The 20,228-nt window shown below is 61.9% G+C and overlaps 1 protein-coding gene across 1 annotated transcript; it reads right to left on the bottom strand.

Moving 5' to 3' along the window:
• Positions 1 to 1,627: 1,627 nt before the first annotated feature.
• On the bottom strand, positions 1,628 to 19,680 carry ONECUT3 (one cut homeobox 3). The gene is made up of 2 exons (XM_030845845.1): positions 18,495 to 19,680; positions 1,628 to 1,920 (listed from the first exon to the last, which is right to left on the bottom strand). The coding sequence occupies exons 1-2, from the start codon at positions 19,678 to 19,680 to the stop codon at positions 1,628 to 1,630; spliced, it is 1,479 nt and encodes a 492-aa protein (XP_030701705.1).
• Between the last annotated feature and the right edge of the window lie 548 nt (positions 19,681 to 20,228).

The raw sequence follows: 20,228 nt of genomic DNA, 5'->3' as shown, positions 1-20,228 counted from the left end.
GGCAGGGCCCAAAGCAGACCCTCGCCCACACCTGGTCCCCAGGCGAGGGAATCCTAGCATCCAGCACAAGTCCTTGGGGAAAATCTTTGGTATCAGGCGTGATTTTTCCAATCACAGACATGAACATTTGAGTGAGGTAGCCTTTACCTGGGGAGGAGGAGGGGCATTTCATTAGAAATGTCTCTTGCATTCTCAAAGGGGAGGGGTGTGGCCACCTCTCTGGGAGGCGGTGGTCAGGGGGTGGGAGGTGGTGGTCAGGGGGTGGGAGGCGGTTTGGTGGGGAAAGGTTCCTTCTAGCCTCCAGCTCTTGAGCCCTGGGCGGGGGAGCAGGCTCTTGGGATCCAGCTGCCGGCCAGTCCTGGAGGTCACCTGGAGAGGGTGAGCAGGGGAGGGGGGCGTGCTCATCTTCATTTCTGACCCTTCCTTCCCCTTTGTCATTTTTTGTTTTTCTTTTGGCAAAAATTAGAGCAAGCAGATTCCACCTTGTTCATCATCATCTTTCTCTCTTTGGAGAAGAAGCAGCAGCAGTACCGGTTCACCCCTGCGCCCCTGCAGGCCCAGCGCCGCACCCCCGAGCGCTGGGAGGTGGGGGAAGTTCCGGGGGGTCCCGAGCAGAGGGCGACGCCGCGACCCCAGCAAGCAGAGGCTCAGGTGTGCCCTGCTCTTCCGGGGCCCGTTTCTCCGTGGAATCTGGGTGTTTTCTTCTGTTTCCTGGGGTCTGTCTCTCCCCGCGCGTCATTCATCAAGGTGCCTAGCGGTAAAGTGAACTGGCAGAGGGATGTAGGGAGGGAGGCGTCTGGAATTACCCGCTTGTTTGAGCTGCCGTCCCCTCCGGTCTGGGACAGGGTGGGGAAGGGTGCTCGCCGGTGGGTGCTGGGCGGTCGCCGCTGCAGGGCACCCCCGCCCCCAGACGTTAAGGCAGGCAATTCTTGGCACAAGGAATCCCGGCTGCCGGGAGGGGCGGCTGGGTCTTGGCTGCGGAGGCAGTTCTGCCGGCGGACCCGGGGTGGTCTTGGTGGGGTGGGGGCAGTGTGAGGCTCCAGCTCGACGTGGGCTTTGGCGACTTTGGAGGGGTTGAGTTCTCGGGGAAGGGTCCGTGGCGGGGGTTTGGGGGGGTACCGTTGGAGAGGAAGCCTCCCTGCCTCCTTCCGTGGGGTCGGGGGGCCGGCGAAGGAGGGATTATTCTTTAAATTCCTTTTTTAAATACCCGGTTTGTTTCTAGTATGTGCTTCTTGACCCGCTTTCGGGACGACACGTGAGCCCTGGTTTTCCTCGAAGCCCCCTGGGCGTCCTGCCTTGAAAGGGAGCCCGGGAGCCCCTTTCTGTCACCCCCTCCCCTCTGGCGGGGGGGTGGAGGGCTTCCTTTGGCCTGAAGGAGATTGGGACGGAGGGAGGAGGGGGGCCCTTTTTGTGCACTTGGGCTGGGGGTGTGCTGCGTCCCTTCCCGGGGTGTGGGAACCCGGACGGCAGCCCCTCCAGGCGCCCCCTGGCGCGGGTCTCCGGGCCGGCAGGGTTGGGGCTGGGGGACGTGGGAGGGCAGCGCCCGGGCCGTGGAGGCTGGGAGGGCGCGGTGGGGGAGAGGGGAGGGGAGGGCGCGGTTGGGGGGGAGGGGAGGGGGCGGGGCGCCTCAGGCCTTGGAGAAGGTGGCCGCGGCGCCGACGGGGCCCCCGGGGGCCGCGCCTGGCTCCTCGGCCCAGCGGTTCATGCAGCGGCGCCGCGCGTTCATGAAGAAATTGCTGACGGTGTTGAGCTCCAGGCCGAGCTGCTGCGAGATGGTGACCTGCATCTCCTTCGACGGCCGCTTGTTCTCCTTAAAGATGGCGATCAGCGTGCGCCGCTGCAGGTCGGTGAACACCAGGCGCTGCTTCTTGGGCTGCAGCGCGCGCTCCTTCTGCTGCTCCTGCTCCTTCCGCTTGCAGGCTGCGGGCGAGCGGGCGGGCGAGCGGGACGCAGCGCCACCGTGCGGCCGCACGGAAGAAGACAGGCCACGCGTCCCGGAGCGGAGAGACACGAGGAAACACAGAAATACGCAGGAAACGCGAGAGATGGAGGGAGAGACGACCCGGGGACAGGGCCAAAAGAGACAGGGAGACACAGAAAGAGGCCAGGAGGCAGCGAGTAGAGACCGCCAGTAATGGAAGGAAGTGGGGGGCAGACGGTCGTGGGCAGGAGACAGAGACAGAGGAGGCAGATGTGGAGGTGGGGAGAAACAGAAGGGGACACAGTGTGAGCACACCTCCACAGGCACGGGTCGCCACCCCTCCCGTCCCTCTTCTGCATGCTTGGCCCCCTCCCCAGCCTCATATCCCCAAACCCCTCCCCACCCCCCCAAGAATCCTGACCTCAAGAGCACCACTGGTGTTGGTGGCTTTCCGCCCTCCCTTCTGCAGCCCACACCTGGGGGGTGCTGGGGGAAATGACATGGAAACTCTACATGTGAGTTATTTGGCTCAGTGTAGACCTGGGTGGAAGAAGTGGTTAATTCATAGGTCCTTGGAGATGTGTCACAAAGCCCAGTAACCTCCCCCTGGAATGATGGGGCAAGGGGGTTCTTAGAAGGGGGATGACAGCCCACGCTTCCTTCCCTGGTGTCCTCTGGCGCCTGGCCAGCTCAGGGACCCTGAACCAGGCTCACATGGGCAACCACTGCCTGATTCTGATATCTGAGCCCCCACTCTGGCCTCCCCCCACCAGCAGACTGAGACTGAGGTTTGGCTCCCCTCGAGTCCCCAGAGGAACTTCTGGAGCTGGGAGGATCTAAGGGGGGTTGAGAGACCAACCCTCCCTCTCCCAGGGTCACCTGCACGGAGGACCGGGAAGGCTGCAGGAGGCTGCCCTGTGGTCGGTGGATGCTTGCAAAGGGGAAATGGCAACATCTCAGGGTGGTGGAGCTGGGCTGGAGCCTGTGGTCCTCCTCCTCCCTGCCCCAGCTCCAAAGCGGACCCCTCCCCTCAATGCCATGGGGGCCAATGGGTGGAAAAGATGAGCTTCACCAGCCAGAGCAGGCTACTTCCCCCCGGGGGCTGCTGACATAAGCACAAACTCTATCAGAGTCTCAATTCCTCATCCACGTAGCAGTCAGGGGCAGTGGGTGGTGGACACCTGCCCTATCCTGCCTCCCTGCCAACCGCTTGCCCCAGCGACTCTGTCACCCCCATAGTGGCCGGTGGCACAGGCTGTACTAGCAGATCCCTGCTGCCAGGCCCAGTGGCCTGCTGGGACCACAAGCCAAGCTGGAATTTTTGGTTCCAGGACAGCCTGAACCCGATGACATGCCAGATCAATGTCCACACACGTCAGCAAAAATAAATGAATGTCCCCTGCACTGTGGCTCGTTTCTCGGGGACGACAGGTTCCCCTGTGTGACCTGACGCACCACGTCCCTCCCTGGCCCCCTCTGACCTGGAACACACACGGGGCTTCTGATTGGCTGTTTCAGGTTTCATGATTAAAGAAGAGTGATGATCAGAGGTTACTGGACATTTCAGAAAAGCCTCTAATGAAGGAGAGAGAGAAAAAGTGAGAAAAATGGCAGGAGGATTGGGGGATGATGCTCTCAGAAGAAACAGACAGGTCAGGCACTGTTATAAGTCAGATTCTTGGAGAGGTAAGAGAAAAATACTGTATCCATGAAACAGGACCATGAAAGGGGAAGACAATGCTCTTAGAATTTAAGTATATAATAGCTGGAATAAAGTCAATGTAAGAATTGGAACGTAGGGAATTCCTGGTGGTCCAGTGGTTAGGACTCGGCGCTTTCACTGCCAAGGGCCCGGGTTCAATCCCTGGTCGGGGAACTAAGATCCTGCAGGCCATGTGACTGGGCCAAAAAATTAAAAAAAAAAAAAGGATTGGAACATAAAGCAAATATCCCTGGAAATACAGGTGGACACAGAGATGGAAAATGAGGGAAAGGTGAAAACAAAGTTAGAGGATGAATGTGCACGTTTGTCATCTGAGCAAGAGGCCATCCAAAACTAGAGGAAGGGAAGCCCAAATAAATTATATATATATATATATTTTTTAAATCCATGGCTGGAAGACATGAGAGTTCAGTTTAAAAGAGCCCATGAAATGCTCAGCTCAATGAATGAAAAATAATACACTCCCTGAGGTTCATCCTTGTGAAATGTCAGGGACCCAGGATGAAAAAGAAGATAAAATGTCCCAGAGAGGAAAGCCACACGCCATTTGGAGACCTAAGAATCAGAGTGGCTTTGGGCTTCTTGAAAACTGGGAGCCAGTGGAACAATGCCTTCAAAATTCTGAGGGAAAACTGTATTCAGCTAGAATTGTGTGACCGGCCAAACATAAGCATGAAGGTGGACTAAAGATATAGTCAGACATTCAAGGTCTCCAGAAGTTGACTTCTTTATACCCTTTCTCAGAAAGCTACTAGAGGGTGTGTTCCATCAAAATGAGGAAGTAAATCAAAAAAGGAAGGTGCGGGAATCAGGAAATGTGATTCAACCTAGAGGAAAGGGAAAAGCGGTCCCCCAAATGAAGACGGGAGAGCCTGAAAGACAGCAGGACAAAGGCACCAAGGGCACGGAGGGCAGTCCCATTCAGGTCAGAGCAGAAGAACCAACGGAAATGGAAATGTCCTAACATGCGTTGGTTTCGAACTTTGATGGAGGATGTGGGAAGAGTTTGTGATTGGCAACAATTAACTCCTGGAAAAACAAACAGCCGTGCAAGAAAGGAAAAGCAATCCTGGTACTGTATGAGGCAAAACCTAGGACATGAACAGTGTACCGGGCAGCCTTTTGTATACAAGACAGGGGAGTGAGAACATTTGTTCGTATTTTATCTGCTTAAAGAAATGTTCGAAGGAAGCACAAGCAACTGCCTTGACCTCCCATCTCCTTGGAACCTGGCAAGCCTGTGAGACTCACGAGAGGAGGCCACATCCCCCACTCTTTCAAGGGAAAGCTGGGTCTCAGGCAGCAAGGCCAGGGAAGAGTCAAAACTCAACCAGGCCTTTACGTTCCAAAAGAGGCCTTTCTTGCCCTCCTGTTGCGATCATCAATTCATTCATTCACTCATGCATTCATTCATTCTCTTAGCAATTTTCTCATGAGTTCACTATGCATTTACACTAGGGACAGATATACAAATGCTCCTTTGTATCAATGCTCTAGCTTGCAAGAGCTTTGCATGTGCAGGGCCTTATAATTCCATAGGGCAGGAAGTTTCCTTCTTACTTACTCAGGGAAGGTAAGCCCCTCGCCCAAGTTCGCCCAGCAAGTCCTGGCAGGGGCAAGACAGCAGCCAGAGTTGACTGGCAGAGGGGAGGGAGGTAAGATGTGGGTCGCCTCTTTGCCCCCGGCCTCCCCCTTCTCCAACCCAGAGTCTAATGGGGGCCCCAGAGGCAGAGGCTGGGGGAGGGGCCGGGCGAAGCAGAGCGGTGAAAAAACTTCGCGTTTTGTCGATTGCAGCAAAAAGAGGCTCCGCTCGCCCCCCTTCCCAGCGTTCAATCTAATTACAGCTCCTCACAGCCTGGATCGATCCGGGCTCCAGTCGGAGCTGTTTACCTCGAGCAGCTTTTGTCACCGCTTCCCTCCCCCACAGACCCCGGCGGCGCCGGCCTGGAGGCCCCTGCCCCTGGCGGGGGTGTGAGTGCCAGCACGGGAGGTGCCCCAAAGCCCCCCAGCGGCGGGTCCTATCGCTGCCCTGCCCCTCATCAGTATCCCTCCCAGCGCCCAGCATCACCCGGGTCAGCCCTAAAAACCAATGCACCCCTGGAGGCAGCCCCAGAAGGAGGAGAGGCCTGGGTATGGGCCCCTTTCACAGAAGTGAAAACCAAGGCTGCCAGAGGACCGGCCAGGGAGCAGGGCTGGGGAAGAGGAGCCCGGGGAGCAGCCTGGGATGTACTCATGGCACCAGCTAGCAGCCTCACACTGCGGTGCCACTGCTGCGGCCACCTCTTCCACGATGATCTCCAGTGGGGACCGCCACTGTGGTGTACCTGCATCGCCTCCTCCACCTGCATCACTTTTCCCTCCATCACCTCCTCCACCACCCCCACCTCCTCCACCTCCATCACCTCTTCTGCCATCACCTCGTCTCCACCACCATCGGTGTCCATCTACCACCATCCCTTCCATCATCTGCATCAGTTCCACCACCAGCCCCTCCTCCTCCACCATTACCACCACCTGTACCACCACCACCTCTCTCCACAGCCGAACTCCATCATCAACACCACCTCTGCTCTCATCACCTCCTCCACTTGCACCTCCACCACCGTCACCTCCATTTTATCCCCTCCACCACCGTCTCCTCCAAAATCCTCACCGACACCATCAAACCCCATCCTAGAGTCCACCTTGTATGTGCCCAGCACAGGGGGACTCAGCCCAGGTTCCCCCACCAGGGCCACCCAGCCTGTGGTGGGGAGACAGGGAGTGGCCTCAGACACAGGCCCTCACCACCAACCATGGCTGCCGTGACAGCCAGCAGAGGAGGAGCCAGCTGGGCTGGCCTGTGGGACTGGTGTGGTGGGGTGGCCTTCATACATGCTCTGGGACCCTGGGTGGGTCAGTTCCCTTGCAGGGCCTGCCTCAGTCTCCTCAGTTGCAAAATGGGACGTTCTGCCTCCTTCAAACATTTTTCAGGGCGCATCAGCTGCTCAAGCCCTCCCCATCTCACTCGGCCCCTGGTCCCCCACTGCCTCTCTGTTCTCACCTCCTCCTGCTGCCCCTCACTCAGCTCACTCCTCCGTGGCCACACTGGTCACATCCCCCGGGCACAGTCCAACCTCAGGGCCTTTGCACTGGCTGCCACCTCTGCCTGCATCGCTCTTTTTTATTTATAAATATTTATTTATTTATTTGGCTGTGACAGCTCTTAGCTGTGGCACGTGGGATCTAGTTCCCTGACCAGGGATCGACCCTGGGCCCCATGCATTGCGAGCACAGAGTCTTAGCCACTGCGCCACCAGGGAAGTCACTGCCTGTGTTGCTCTTCCCACGTTTCTTCATTGTTCCCTTGCCTCCTTCCATTCTTCGCTCAAATCTCTTCTCTGTGAGGCCCACCCTGACCCCCCCCCAATTTAATACTGCAACTTTCTCCCTCCTCTGCTTTTTTCTTTCTTTTTTCCACACCATTCTCCCACTCTATCCAGGGGTGCCACAGAGTGAGGGTTTTGGACCCAACTTTCTCTCCTGTCCACCCTCCCTGACCCCAGGGACTGAGAATCTGATACTTGGAGCTGCTGATTCCAAGATGCTCTGATCTTAAAGATGGTGGGGAAGGTGATGGAGATAGAAACGATTCAGGTGGAGGAGGGGACGCAGGTGCACCACAGTGGCGGCTACACCCCATCCTGTTTCCCTCATTGCTATCAGTCTTTTTGGAGTCCAGGGATGAGGAGGGTCTGGGGCTGGCTCCTGGGGGGGTCCCAGAAGCCCTGGAGGAGATCAAAGGAGATACAGAAGAGACCTTATTCCCAAATCAGCTGCCTCACGGGGAGCCCAGCAGGCGCTAACGGCAGCCTTTTCGGCTGGTCTGGCCCGCGGTTCCCGCAGTGACTGACAGGGGAGCTGACCCCGCCCCAGCGCTGGCCGGGACTCCAGGTAGGAGGGTGGGCCCTGTTGGTCCACGTTTTGGGTGGCGGCAATGGGAGGTGAGTTGGGGGGACCCTCAAGTTCCCTTTCATTTCAGACCCTTGGAGACTTGCTACCATGGCACCTCTGTCCCTCCTGCCTTTCTACAAAGCTGCTCGCGTCCAGGGGCCCAAGAGGGCAGTCAGACCCGTCCCCACCGTGGATTACTGCGTGGTGACGGCCTCTGAGTCTCAGGTTCCTCAAATGGAAAATTGTCTTAATCATGATCTCTGCCTTACCAGGTTCTGAGAAGGGGTTTAGCCAGAAAAGTCTTGAATACGATGGTGGGGCTGGGATGAGGCTCCCAGCTCCCATATGGGGGCCCGGGGAGGAGCTAGGCTCTGGGCCCCACTTGCAGGGCAGCCGTGAAGTTTCTCCCCCTCTCAGGGCAGGCCTCAAGCCTCAGCACCTTCCCTAGAATCTTCCTGGAGGGGGGAGGGATGGAGAAAATGAGGTCTGGAGTAGGGAGTTGGGCTGCCTCAGCCCAAGAACTCCTAGACATCCCTCAAGGCCCAGCCCCAGTTGCCCTTGCCCCAGGAAACTCTTCCCCTCACCCTCAGCAGAGCCCCAATTCTCTCCCCTAGGAGCCTTCTGGTGCCCAGCACAGAGTGGATCCACGGGAGGCTGCCGGCTGGCTGTGTTGTCCAATGCCTGACACCCCTATGTGGGTGGTAGGGAACTCAGCCCAGACTGGAAGACCCTGCGCAGGGAGACCCGGCTGGTCACTGCCCTGGAGGGTCCGGTAAAGCAGGGGGACCCCAGGGAGGGCCCTCAGCAGGGAGCACCCTGTCCCCAGTCAGCCAGGGAGAAGCTGGGGCTGTGCAGCAGGAGGGGGAGGGGGTGTGTCCCTGGATTCAGTCGCCCCTCAGTGGATGGAGAGGATCAGGTCCGCAGTGGAGGGAGCTAGGGTTGCACCTGTTCACCCCCATCATCACCTGACAGACACCCATCTCCTCCCCCCCTCCGTCTCCCCCTCCCCTCTGGCATCCTGCACCATCCTCCTCTCCTCCTCCAGAGGCCCACTGTGGTCTGGGTGGGTGACATGGCGGGATGAGTGCCCCTGCTGTGCCTGTCCTGGGCCATCCCTGGCCCCAGCCGGCTGAGCACGCGGGAGTCTGCCTGTCCCCCATCAGCTGGGTGTGCCTGCGTGGGGCTGCACAGGGCCTGGCCGGATGGAAGGCGGTGTGTGCAGTGCGGCTTTGCTGTGTTGGAAGGGGTAGCCATGCACCGCAGACCGCACGCGCGTGAGGAACGGGGAAACTGGGAGGGTAGCCAGAGCCTTCGGTGCGATAGGCAGACAGGTGGGCAGCGGGTGGGGACCTGGGGGGCGGTGGGGACAGAGGCTCAGAGGATGTGGCCGGTCAGTGGGCAGCGACGGAAGACCCGGGGGCCAGCAGGCCTCAGCGTGACGTTTGCTTGCAGCTGGCCTCGGGGGTTGGGGACAGAGCGTGGATGTCAGACAGAGGATGCAGTGTGAAGAATCAAGGGCGGAACGTGACTTGCTGGGTGTGACAGCCAGGGTGCGTGGCGCTGAGTCCACTGGGTCTGAGTCTACAGGACGTAGGATGGGCCATGGAGACCCCCGGGGTGGCTCCTGTGTGTCTTCTGGCCTTGGGCCTGCTAGCTGCCCCACTGCCCTGCCCTTCCCCATCAGCGGGGACGCTGGGCCTGGGCTCCGGGGGCCGAGTGGCCCTGAGCACACAGTCTGTGGACACAGTTTTCCTGGTTTATAAAGCGGGCCCAGCGACCCCCGGTCCTGATGTCCCCATCTGTCTGTGGGGTTGGGGGTCCCAAGCAAAGCTGGCTCCACATGCGGGCCAGGGTGGACCCTGCAGCTGCTCACTCCTTCCCCCCTCTACTCACACAGTTACCAAGCACCTCCTGTGTGCACCGTGTGCAAGGTCCCACGGAGCCTCGATGTGGTGTGAAAACACCGTCACCCGAATAATCGCACAGATACAGGGAAACCGATGACTGACTGTTCCCAGACGGGGCTGCCAGCTGCCCCCGCTGTGCAGCTCGGGATGGAGGTGGGCATGGTTGGGCTATCGGGCGGTGGGGGAGGAAGACATGAGCCCGGCTAGGGGGGAACAGATCTGGAAGAAGCCAGGTGGCATCAGGAGGGTGGCTCCCCCCACTGTGAAAGCCTGGGTCTGACAGGGGAGGACAGCAGCCAGACGGTGGCCCGAGAAGTGCTCATCCCTCTGTGTCACCCTCTGTGCAGTGTCAGAGCCACCGCGGAGCCACTCTCGCCTGCCCCCAGGGCCCCGGCCCCGTGTGCCTGTACCACCCCCTTCCCAGGATCTGTCTACCTGGGCACCGGGTGGTGGTGTGGGAGCGGGAGCCAGAGCCACTGTCCCGTTCCCTCCCCTCCGGCCACCTCCCGCGCTCAGCTCAGCTTCTCGGGGCAGACAATTCAATACGGAGCCAGGTCCCCGGCTGGGATGATGACCGGTTTCCTTGGCGACACGTCCCACCCCGGCCACCAGCTGCTCAGCCCCAGGTGTGGGCCACATTGATGCCACCACCCTAGTGGCTTGTCCCCACTGGGCTGAGCTGCCCTGAGCAGCCCCCGCTGGCCTCCCCTGGCCAGGGACAGTGAGTGACTTGCCCAAGGTCACACAGTGAGTCACTCGGAGGGGAGCCTGGAGCATACACATGCCTCGGACCTGCTTTATCCACACCCTGCACTCCTCAGGGGTGGGGGGGAGGGGAGTCATCTCCAGGGAGACGGTGCTGAGCCAGGCCCCTGCCCTCAGATGTGGACCCCCTGGAAGCCTCAGCAGCCCCTCCTCTGTCTCCGTCGCCTCACCGCTCTCTGCCCCTCCACCCTCCCCTGCCCGCCAGGTCCACCCCTCCCCCTCCCCCAGCCTCTGAACGCACCTTGGCTGTCACCCAGCCTCCCTCCCCGCCCCCCTGCTTCCCCTGATGGGATTTTAATGGCCGCATTTTCAAATTAGTTCTGAGCCTTTCAAAGACTTATCAGGGAAATGAGCGTTTCCACTGGGTTCTGGGCTGCCCCTCCCGGGGGGGGGGGGGCGCTCCATCTGGTGGTTGCAACGCCTGGGGATGGGGGGACGGGGGTGTCCAGGGGCAGCTCTCACGCCTTGAGACCCGCCCCCCCATTCAGGCACTGGGGGCAAACCTCATCAGCGGGTGCACGCAGAGTTTTTATTTAAAAAAAAAAATGTTAAGAGTCACAGCGGCTGACAGCTGGAAATGGATTTGAAAAAGATGACAGGAAAGGAACCTTCGGTGATAAGAAAAAGCATAGAGAAGCCAAAGCAGAAAAGGCCAGCGGGGTGGGGGGGGGAGGACCCAGCATTTCAGTGCCTGGGAAACTAAGCCACAGATAAACTCACAGGCAAAACTGTCGTGCTGCGCGTGCTCACTGCAGCCCTGGGGGCGACGACAAACCACCTGGAACTGTCCTAAATGTCCATTGGGCAGGGACGTGGTTGAAGACAGAAGGAAAGGGCCAAACAGAATACTATGCAGCAGGCAAAAATGCCTTCGAGGCTCTCTCTTTCCTGATGTGGATGTGCCGGCTGTCGGTGAAGCAAAAGCACAGCAGAACCGGTGTTTTTTAAAAAGAGGAAAAGGAAAAGGAAAAGTACGTGCGTTATGGCTGCCGGATGAAGTGTAACCTCTCTTTAGGAGGAGCAATACGAACCGCGGTTTACAGAAAGGGGACTTGCTCCACTTAAATTTGGAACTTGGCGAATGTGTCCGCTGTGTGAAAAAAAATAATACAGCATTTTTTAAAGAACAGGGTGGGTAGACAGGAGGGAGGTGGAGGAAGCAAGCAGGGACTTTGCCGTTGCTCCGACGCGCGCAGGAGGCTTTTCTTTACGTGCTTCGTTCTCAGCCGGGCTGAGGATTCTAGCCTCCATTTGGGGAAACGGAGGTGCGCAGGGGAAGCGCCTCGTCCACAGTCCCGGGCCTGACCGCCGCCGCACGCATCCCTCCCCAAGCGCCCCGGCCGCCGCGCTGTGCTGTCTGCATTCCAGGAGCTGTGACCCGACGTTCCGAGCGCACAGCCAAGCGCGCCAAGTCCGCCGCCGCCCTGGGTTGGGCCAGAGGGAGGCGAACCCAGAGGCGGCTCCCCACGGGTGGGATATGACGTCCCCCGGGATAGGATGCGGGCACTTGTTGAGGGCGCGCCGGTGACCCTGAGGCTCGGAGGCCGCGGGTGTGCAGGGCAAGGGGCCGGGTCCTTACACTGGGCTGCGTGCGCCCATGTCCCTCCAGGCTGTGGAGGGCGGATGCACGCTAGATCCTTTTGGGTTTGTGAGATCCCACGTCCGCCGAGGACAGACGTGCGGAACGTGGCGGCCCCGGCTGCACTCCGCGGCTTTGCCGGCACTGCGGGGCGGCGTTGGCCTGGTGGTGGAAACTGAAGCACCGACATCTTCCCTAGTGGGCGCGTATGCGCTAGGGTGCGTAGAAAAGCATGAACCCTGCTGTGCCCGCACCAGGTCCCCCATCACCTACCTCCGTCACCGCGGGCGGACGTGACCCTCTCCCACCCACCCCCAGCTCTAGGGAGTGGGGTCCGGACCGCCCCTGCCCGGAAGTGGATGGGTAGGAGAGGTGGCCCAGAGGCTCAGCTGGGGGGCCCGTGAAAAATTCCCAGGCGCCAGCGAAGGTGTCGGGGGGGGGGGGGGAAGTGGGTTCTTCCCTGCTCCCCCAGCACCGGGATGTGCCAGACCCCGACCGGAGGGCGGTGGGGGTCCTGGGCCGGAGTCTGCCCGCGCTTGCCCTAGTGTGGATGTGGGCGTCTACACTTGTGTCTCCAGAGGCCCGCGCCGGTCATGGGCGCCTCTCCTTGTCCGTTTCCACCTGCTGCCAATTTGTGGCTTTATGCGTGTGACTAGGTCTAAGCCCCCGGCCTGCCCCACATCTGTCTATAGGGCAAGACACCAGCAGCAGGAGAGTCTCCCCTTTTCCTAGCCCCACCACGTCCACACCTACTTGGCAGAGGGGAAACTGAGGCTGCAGGTGTCCCTGGACTGCCCAAGGTCAGGTGGGTCTCCCAGGCTGCCCCTAGCTCCCGGCCAGCCTCTTCCCTCCCCCACGAGCACAGCCTTCCTTATTGATCAAGGGCCATATTTAATTAAACACTTGATTCAAACCAGCCTGAGCTCCCCTGGTTCAGCTGAGCTCGCTGCTACGTACAAAGACTCCAGCCGCAGGGGTCCAGCCTCCATCCTTACAGCAGCTCTGGCTTCCCACCTCCCAGCCTTTGTCCTTGGTGGTTCCACCTGCATTGACGCAGGACAGAAAGTTAGGGCCGTGGAAGGAAGTTTCCTCTACTTCTGGGCTCTTGGGAGCCACGGGGCACGGTACTAAGCAGAAGAACGATGAGCTCTGACTTACTGTAAGAAGCCCCCTCCAGCTTTGGAGTGAGGACATCAGGGGAGGGAGTGGAGCCTGGAGACCAGCAAGGAGGAGGCAGCGGCCAGAGGGGGGTTGCTCAGACTAGAGTGGTGATGGTTGATAGGGAGGGAGTTTAGGGAGAATGGCTGGGTCTTGGTTAGTCCTAGGATTTTCAGGTAAGGGGACTTGAGAATAAAGGAGCCAAAGCCCAGCTCCAGCCCCTCACCCGGGAGATTCCTCTGTGTGCTTCTCTGTGACGTGGGAACGACCATCCTTGTCTCTCAGGCAGGAAGGTACTATCGGGACTGGGGTCCAAGGAGGGCTGGACCTCCAGTTCAGGGCCCAGGTTCCCCCTGAGGGCTGGCAGCCAGGAGGGGGCAGTTCACCAGGAAAAGCAGAAGCGGGTGGCTCTGAGTGCAGCAGGAGGACCCATCCCCAGGGTCTCTGGTGGTCCCTGGGGGGACTCTCATGGGTCCGTGATCCTGTCCAACTCTGAGTCGGAAGGACAAGTGCAGGCCTGCCCTCCCGGCCCAAGGGTCACCCAAGCGGTTTGTAAAGTGGACCTTGACACGACCTTGAGAGCCTCCCTCCTGTCCCTGGCCTCAGTCCACTGAGCTCCCCTCCCAGCCTTTGTCTCTGCCGGGCCACCTGCCCGGAATGTCCCCCCATCTCTGAGGGAGGTGGGAGCCTGAGCATCTCAGGCCCCATTTACTAAAGGCTCTGAGTCACCCTGAGTGCGCAGCACTGGCAAGCACCCTTCTTTCAGCCTTGGCTTGCTGGTCTGTAAAGTGGGCTCAACACTCAAACTGGCTTAAAAGGTCCCTCCTTTCTGGTGGGTGAACCGAGGGGGAGGGGGAGGGCTTCCGGGCATCCCAGCCCGCCCCCTCCCCATCTGACAACCTACCCCTCTCCTCTCCCTCCCCCTCTGCGTGGAAATGAAAGCCAGAATCAGTGAACCTGGGCAGGGTGCTGGTGCCGCCCCACTTGGGTCTTGTGGTCTAGAAGGAGGGACTGGTTTGGGGGACCCAAGACATCATGCACAGCCCCTCATGGCCCTGGCACACACAGCCCCGGACAGTATCCCCCCACTCCCTGCTTCCCTGAGGAGGCCTGCAGTGTCCCCTCCAGGTCCCAGACCCCTTCTGGCTCCCCTTCCCCACTCTCTGTGGGTCCCACAAAGCACAGGCTGCCAGGGATGACCCAGGTCCTCCCTAAAGACAAGGAGATGTGGGTGTGAGTGGGTGATTAAGCAATGGGGCCTCAGGGTACAGGGTCTGTGAATACATCCTGAGGGGCTCTGGGGGGGGCGGGGTTGATAAGAAAAACCTCAACAAATACCTTGGAGGTGGTATCTGATTCTGTCCATTTCTCAGATGAGGGAACTGAGACTCAGACCCTCACCCAAGATCAGTCAGTGACTGAGCCCGGGTGAGGCCAGGTCTCCGAATTCTCTACTGGGGTGGCTTTCTGGAGGGGTCTGCAAGAGGTGTGGACCCTTGTGGGTGGATCAAGGTCAGGTTTTACTGAAGGTACATTGGTCTTTGCAGGGGTGGGGGGATGGGGGAGGGGAGAGGGGGTGGAGAGTGCTTGCGGGGGGGATGGATAGTGTCCCTCCAAGTGGGACTCTGGAATTGGACCTTGTGGGCTGAGTCTCTTCTTCTCTTCCCATTCAACACCTGTCCGGGATGGTGGCTGCAGAATGGGGGGAGGGGTGGGGGAAAAGCCTGTCCTAGCCTGGAGGGGGGCAGCTGGTGTGCCTTTCCCCTTTCCATCACCATCCCTTCCAGACTCCAGGCCCCTGGCCACCGCACTGCAAAGCCACCGCCAACCCTGACATCTGCCCTCACCGTGCCCACCCCCTGTCACCTCCGGAAATGGCTCCCTCTCTGCCTCAGTTTCCCCCACGGCCGGTCTCCCACAGCCTTCAGGGATTCTGGGTCTGGGGCTCATCGGCAGGCGAGAAGGAGGAGGAGAAGGCCCTTCTTTCAATCGCCACCATCTGATATTTTATATATATTTTCTGATCAGTTACAAAAAATACTTTTCCTCCGGAGTTGCAATTTAAACAATATTTGAAGACGGCCGAAGTTATCGACCCGGCGACGGTGATGAATTAGAGACGGTAATTCGAATTCATCGACCGCCCCGCCCCCGCGGAGTCCGCCAGCCCCTCCCCCAGCCCCTCTCCCGTAATTACTGTTTGAGACAGAGTCGGGGAGGGCTTCGAAGAGGCGGCGGCTCCGAAGCTGTGGGAATCTGAGGATCCTGGGGTGGAGTAGGGCTAGTCACCCCCCCACACCATGGCAGTGGGGTTGGGGGGATGCAGGATGGGCCATCCCCAGAATGTCAGAGCCAGAGCCTGGCTCCCCCAATGCACACACATTGTACAGGGGGGTAAACTGAGTCACAAAGAACAGGCAGGCCTGGCGGCAACGGAGTGGCGGACCCTCAGGTCTACCTGGCCAGATTTCTTGGGTGCTTCAGAGAAACAAAGAAACTGCTCTTCCCTCCTAAGCCCCAGAGTCGGAAAGGAGAGAGGCGGGGGAGCTGGGAGGTGACAGGGTCCAGGCTAGTGGAACCCAGCAGCCGGGCAGCCGCTGGGACCTCTCCACTCCCCTTTCCAGTCTCTCCTTTTCTGTCTCTTTGACTTTCTCGCTTCTTTTTTTTTTTTTTTGCCACTCTCTGTCCTTCCTTACCTATCTCTCTTTCTCTCTGTCTCTCCGTGTGTCTTTCTCCCTCCTGGTCCAGCGCAAGGACGGGACTACCTGACGGGAGGTCCGGAGCAGCTCGGCCAAGAGGCGAGGCCGGAGGCGGGCCAGCGCGAGGGGGTGGGACTGGGGCGCCGAGCTGCAGGGTCCCGGGATGGGGCGGGGAGGAGGGAGGGCGGCGGTGAGTACTCCCTGCCGGGGTTGGACTGTGCGGGTCTGGGCGCCGGGAGGTGCTTTGGGCTGTCGCTTGCGGGTCGGCGCGTTGCGGAGGGATGTGCCCCGCCTCCCCCACCAACCGCTGCGATTTGCCGCCACTTAACCGCTTTTCATTCGCGCAGCGACCGGAACTAAAGGCCTCTCGGCCGGTCGGTGCTTAATTACCCCGGCCCGGCCACCGCTGACATCCTAAGGCCAGCCCCGCGCTGTGGACGGGGTCCTGAACGCGCTAGAGGTGTGGCGGGGGCCCAGGGCCGGGCGCGCGGACCAGGCGGACGGGGGTGGGGTGGGGTGGGTGGGTCACGCGTAGGCAGCGGCCTGGAGGAGCCGGGGACAGGCCGGGTGTCGCGGCTCAATGTCGCCTGGACCTGAGCATGTGCCAGGTCCTGTGCTCATCCTCTCCATTCACCCCACGTACCCCTGAGACGGCCACTATTCTGACTCCCACTTCGAAAGGGGAAACCGAGGCTCAGAGAGGTGAGGCGTCTGACTGCCGCCGCAGAAGCCAGGGAGGCCCGGCTGGGATGCAAACGCAGCCTCAGTTTCCCCTGCCCTCCCCGCACTGACACCGACTCTGGGAGCTGGTGCCCTGCTGGCTGGCACTGATCCCTCACAGCAGGCACCCGCCACAGGGACTTCTCACCTGAGGCTTGTCGTTCTAAGACGCCCTGGCCAATCTGTTGGGTGGCCCCGAAGTGTGCCACTCACATACCACAAAGAGGTCCAGTTAGTTAAATGACAGTGACGGTGGAAAAAAATGGAAAGTGGTGTGTCCTTTGGGTACACACATGTCAGACACGATGTCCCCAAAATACACGCGCCGGGGAGGAGGCCGAAGGTGGCCAGTGTACAGTAAGTCAAACCTCACAAGTGACCCCATTCGCTGGGGGCTGCTTAGTACCTACAGCGTCAGAGCCATGCCCTTGACCTGCTCCCTGATCACCTGCTTCACACACGGCACGCTGTGGCTGTGTGTTGGTGTGACTGAGTGTCCCCCGTGAGCACACCTGTGTCACTGCATGTGTCATGAGCAGTGGGTACTGCCCTTACACACAAGACCCTCCAGGTTCCTGATGCCATTTCTAACATTTCACGGCCACCTTCCCACGCACTTGGTTACCTGCCACATCAAAGGAGGATTTAGTCCCCAATGTGGAGAATCTAGGAAGCCTATCCGGGGCTCAGGCAGTCACCTTGTTCTGCAGAAGGGGCAACTGAGGCCCGCGTGTGGGTGCAAGTCCCCCAGGTTGTCCAGGACACCTAGGGGGAGGGGAGCAACGAACACCGACCCCTCTCCATCCCCCAATGGCACCCCCTCTTCCCCAGCCCCCCTGCCCGGCCCTTCACAGCCAAGTGCCTCCCTGCCTCCCCGCTTACGGGGTGCCTGGTTTGAGCCCCAGTCCACTCCATCCAGCCCCACTCGCCCCTGTGCGCAGAGAAGCGATCGATCAGGCGCCCGGGGCCGCTATTGTCCCCGCTGCTGGGGCAGCTGCAGCCCCTCCCCAGAGTGGCCAGGAAAAGACTCCCCCCCACCCAAGCCAGGCCACCGTGGTGAGAGTGGGGGCTCTCTCCTGCACCCCACCACGCACACCCAGGAGAAGTGGTCCTGGCCACCGGCTCTCTGGGGGCAGGTGTGGACCCAGCTGTTGTCAGCTGGGAGGGAGGAGGGAGCGAGGGGAGGCTGAGCATCAGTGTGAGTGAGACACGGAGACAGAGGCAGAGAGAGGTAGAGAGGGAGCGGGACAGAGAGAAGGAGAAAGAATGAGACCAGGAGGAAAACGGAGACAGAGCAAAAAAAATAGATCCCAGTTCGCCCGACAGAGAGAGAAGTAGAAGCCAGAGAAACACAAAACGGAAAAGAGAGGCCAGTGGGGTGCGCGCACCCTAGCCAGGAGCAAACGCGTGGGGCGGGCGGCCGGCTGGGGTGTAAAGGCCTCCGCGCCGCGCGGGCCGAGGGTCCCCCGGGCTGCCCCTCCCCCGCCCGTTCTCGGGTGACCTTTGCCAGCGGCCGGAGAGGGGGAGGGGGCTATCGATCGCAGAGGCCCAGCTACAAAGAAGCGCGCGCTGGGGCCGGGGGCTGAGCGCGGGCCCGGCCCTGGCTGCTAAGGTTCTGGCACCCGGTGCACGGTCCCGGCGCTCTGCCCCGGGGCTGGAGGCGCAGCGAGGGATCGTTTGGGAGGAGGGGAGTGGCACCCCGAGCTGAAAGCGGCGGCGCGTCTTGGGCACCCACCCCCTAAAACACACACGCACACATCACACACACAATGAGCGACCCTGCTGGCAGCTTGGGGATCCTCCAGCAGTCTAAAAAGGGTCCAGGAACCCCCTCCCAGTTCCCGGAGGGGCTGGGCGGGAGTCTACGGGAGGGACGGCGGCACAATCCTTTTCCCCCTTTTGCTGACGGAACTGACGGGCAGGGGCGCAGATCACGCTCTAGCCTCCTGCAGGGGGGTCCAGAGTGGGGGGAAGGGGCGCAAGGCCGCCGACTGGGGAGGGAGCCGGGGCTCTCCGCTGCCGCACTGCTTGGTGCTGGGGAGCCCCGAGCCGGACCCCTAGGGTCGGGCGGTACGCGCCGCGCTCCTACCTGCGAGGCGCAGCGCCGACATGCGCTGGAACTCGGGCTCCTGCAGCCACTTCCACATCCTGCGGAAGGTCTCGCGGCCCGACTTGAGCTTGCTCCAGGGCTTGGGGTTGCGCAGCAGGTCGGAGAGCGTGCCCTGCGAGCGGCACAGGATGCGCTGCGCGAAGATGGCCTGCGGGATGCTGTAGCGCTTCAGCTCCGCCGTGATGCGCTGCGCCACCTCCTTGGTGTTGATCTCCTCGGCCGCCGCGCCCGCCCCGGGGCCGCCGCCTCCCGCGGCCGGGCCGCTGCCGCCGGAGTGAGGCCCGTGCGCTCCGGCCGCCGCCAGCCCGCCCAGCGGCGCCAGCAGCCCCCCGGTGCTCCCGGCGCCCGAACTGCTGCCGCCGCCGCCGCCTCCGGGCAGCCCGCGGGCCAGCGCGTCCTCCGCGCGACCCAGCAGCGCGGCGTGAGGCTCGAAGGCGGCGGGCGGCAGCAGCTTGTCCCCCGCCAGGTGGCCCGGCGCGCCATAGGCTGCCAGCGGCGGCGGCGGCGGCGGCGGCGGGGGCTGAGGGGCGCCGTGCAGCGCGGGCGGCAGTGCGTTGGGCAGCGGCGAGAGCGGCGACCCCATGGCGGGCAGCTCCTTGCCGTAGGGCCCATAGAGGTGGCCCACGGAGGCGAGCGCCGCGCGCTCGTCGCGCATGAGGGTGAAGCTGCCGCTCACGCTGGCCGCCAGGCGCTGCGGCGGGGGCGGCGGGGGCGGCGCGGCCGCCGGGTGCGGGTGCGAGTGGGGGTGGCCGCCGTGCGCCCCGGCTACGGCCGCGGCCGCCGCGTGCTGGTGGAACTTGTCAGCCACGGCCGCGAGCGGGGGCAGGTGCTGCAGGGGCGTGAGCGTCGTGTAGGTGCCGCCCAGGCCGGGGGCCTCGCAGGCCATGCCCATGGCCGGGTGCAGCGGGCCCGCCAGCTCCCCGCGGAAGTCGGCGCCGCCGCCCGCGCCGCTCGAGCCGCCCGCGCCCCCGGCGCCCCCGGCGGCGCTGCCGCCGCCGCCGTCCAGCAGGCTCGCCATGCCGGCCACTAGGCCGGGGCGCCCGGGCGCCACCAGGCCGCGGTGCGGCGCCGCCGCCGAGCGCGCGTGGCTCGGGCTCAGCAGCTCTCCCGCCTGCGCATGGGCCACGCCGTGCAGGCCCCCCAGGCTCTCCAGGCTCAGCTCCATGCTCGGCCGCCGCGCGCGGGCCCCTCGCCGGCTCGGCCGCCCGCCCGCCGCGCGCGCTCCTTGGCGCCGGCCCGGCGCGCTCAAGGCCGACGCATGGCCCCCGCCCGCTCCCCGGTGGCTGCGCGCGAGGCTGCCCGGCTGAGCGGCGCACGGCCCGGCCCGGCTGCGAGCGCGGCCACCAGGATGTGGCGGGGGAGCGGCCGCCGGCGCCCGGGCCCGGGTCTGACGTCAGTGCCCCCGCCCACCGGCTCCCCTCGCCGCCACCTCCCGCCGCCTTGCTCTCCGCCCGCCGCGTCCCCTTTCAGCGCCAGGCAGGCCGGAGTGGGCCAGACTCCGGGCTTCTGGGGTCCCCTGCCTCTGTCTCCGCCGTGCCCCCTGGGGACTGGTCGTACCCGGGGACAGTGGGCGCGGGTCGAGGACAGACTGCCGAGGTGAGACTGGGGACCTTGTCTCTGGGTCTCTGATTCCCTGTCTCTCCCGAGGGTCGTGAAGGTTACTTTCCTACCTGGCACCCATGAGTCCATCTTTAGGGAGTGCGCAGGAGCGTG

Source organism: Globicephala melas, chromosome 3 (genome assembly GCF_963455315.2).
Source record: "Globicephala melas chromosome 3, mGloMel1.2, whole genome shotgun sequence".
NCBI lineage: Eukaryota > Metazoa > Chordata > Mammalia > Artiodactyla > Delphinidae > Globicephala > Globicephala melas.
The sequence above is the reverse complement of the archived record's forward strand: the minus strand, read 5'-3'. Positions and strand labels throughout refer to the sequence as shown.

Bases quoted from the DNA above. Each gene is read 5' to 3' on its own strand.
- ONECUT3 (XM_030845845.1), bottom strand. From the start codon at position 19,680: ATGGAGCTGAGCCTGGAGAGCCTGGGGGGCCTGCACGGCGTGGCCCAT. The intron at 1,921-18,494 runs GTAGGAGCGCGG...GCTCGCCCGCAG, and splicing joins GTCGGCGCTGCGCCTCGCAG to CCTGCAAGCGGAAGGAGCAG.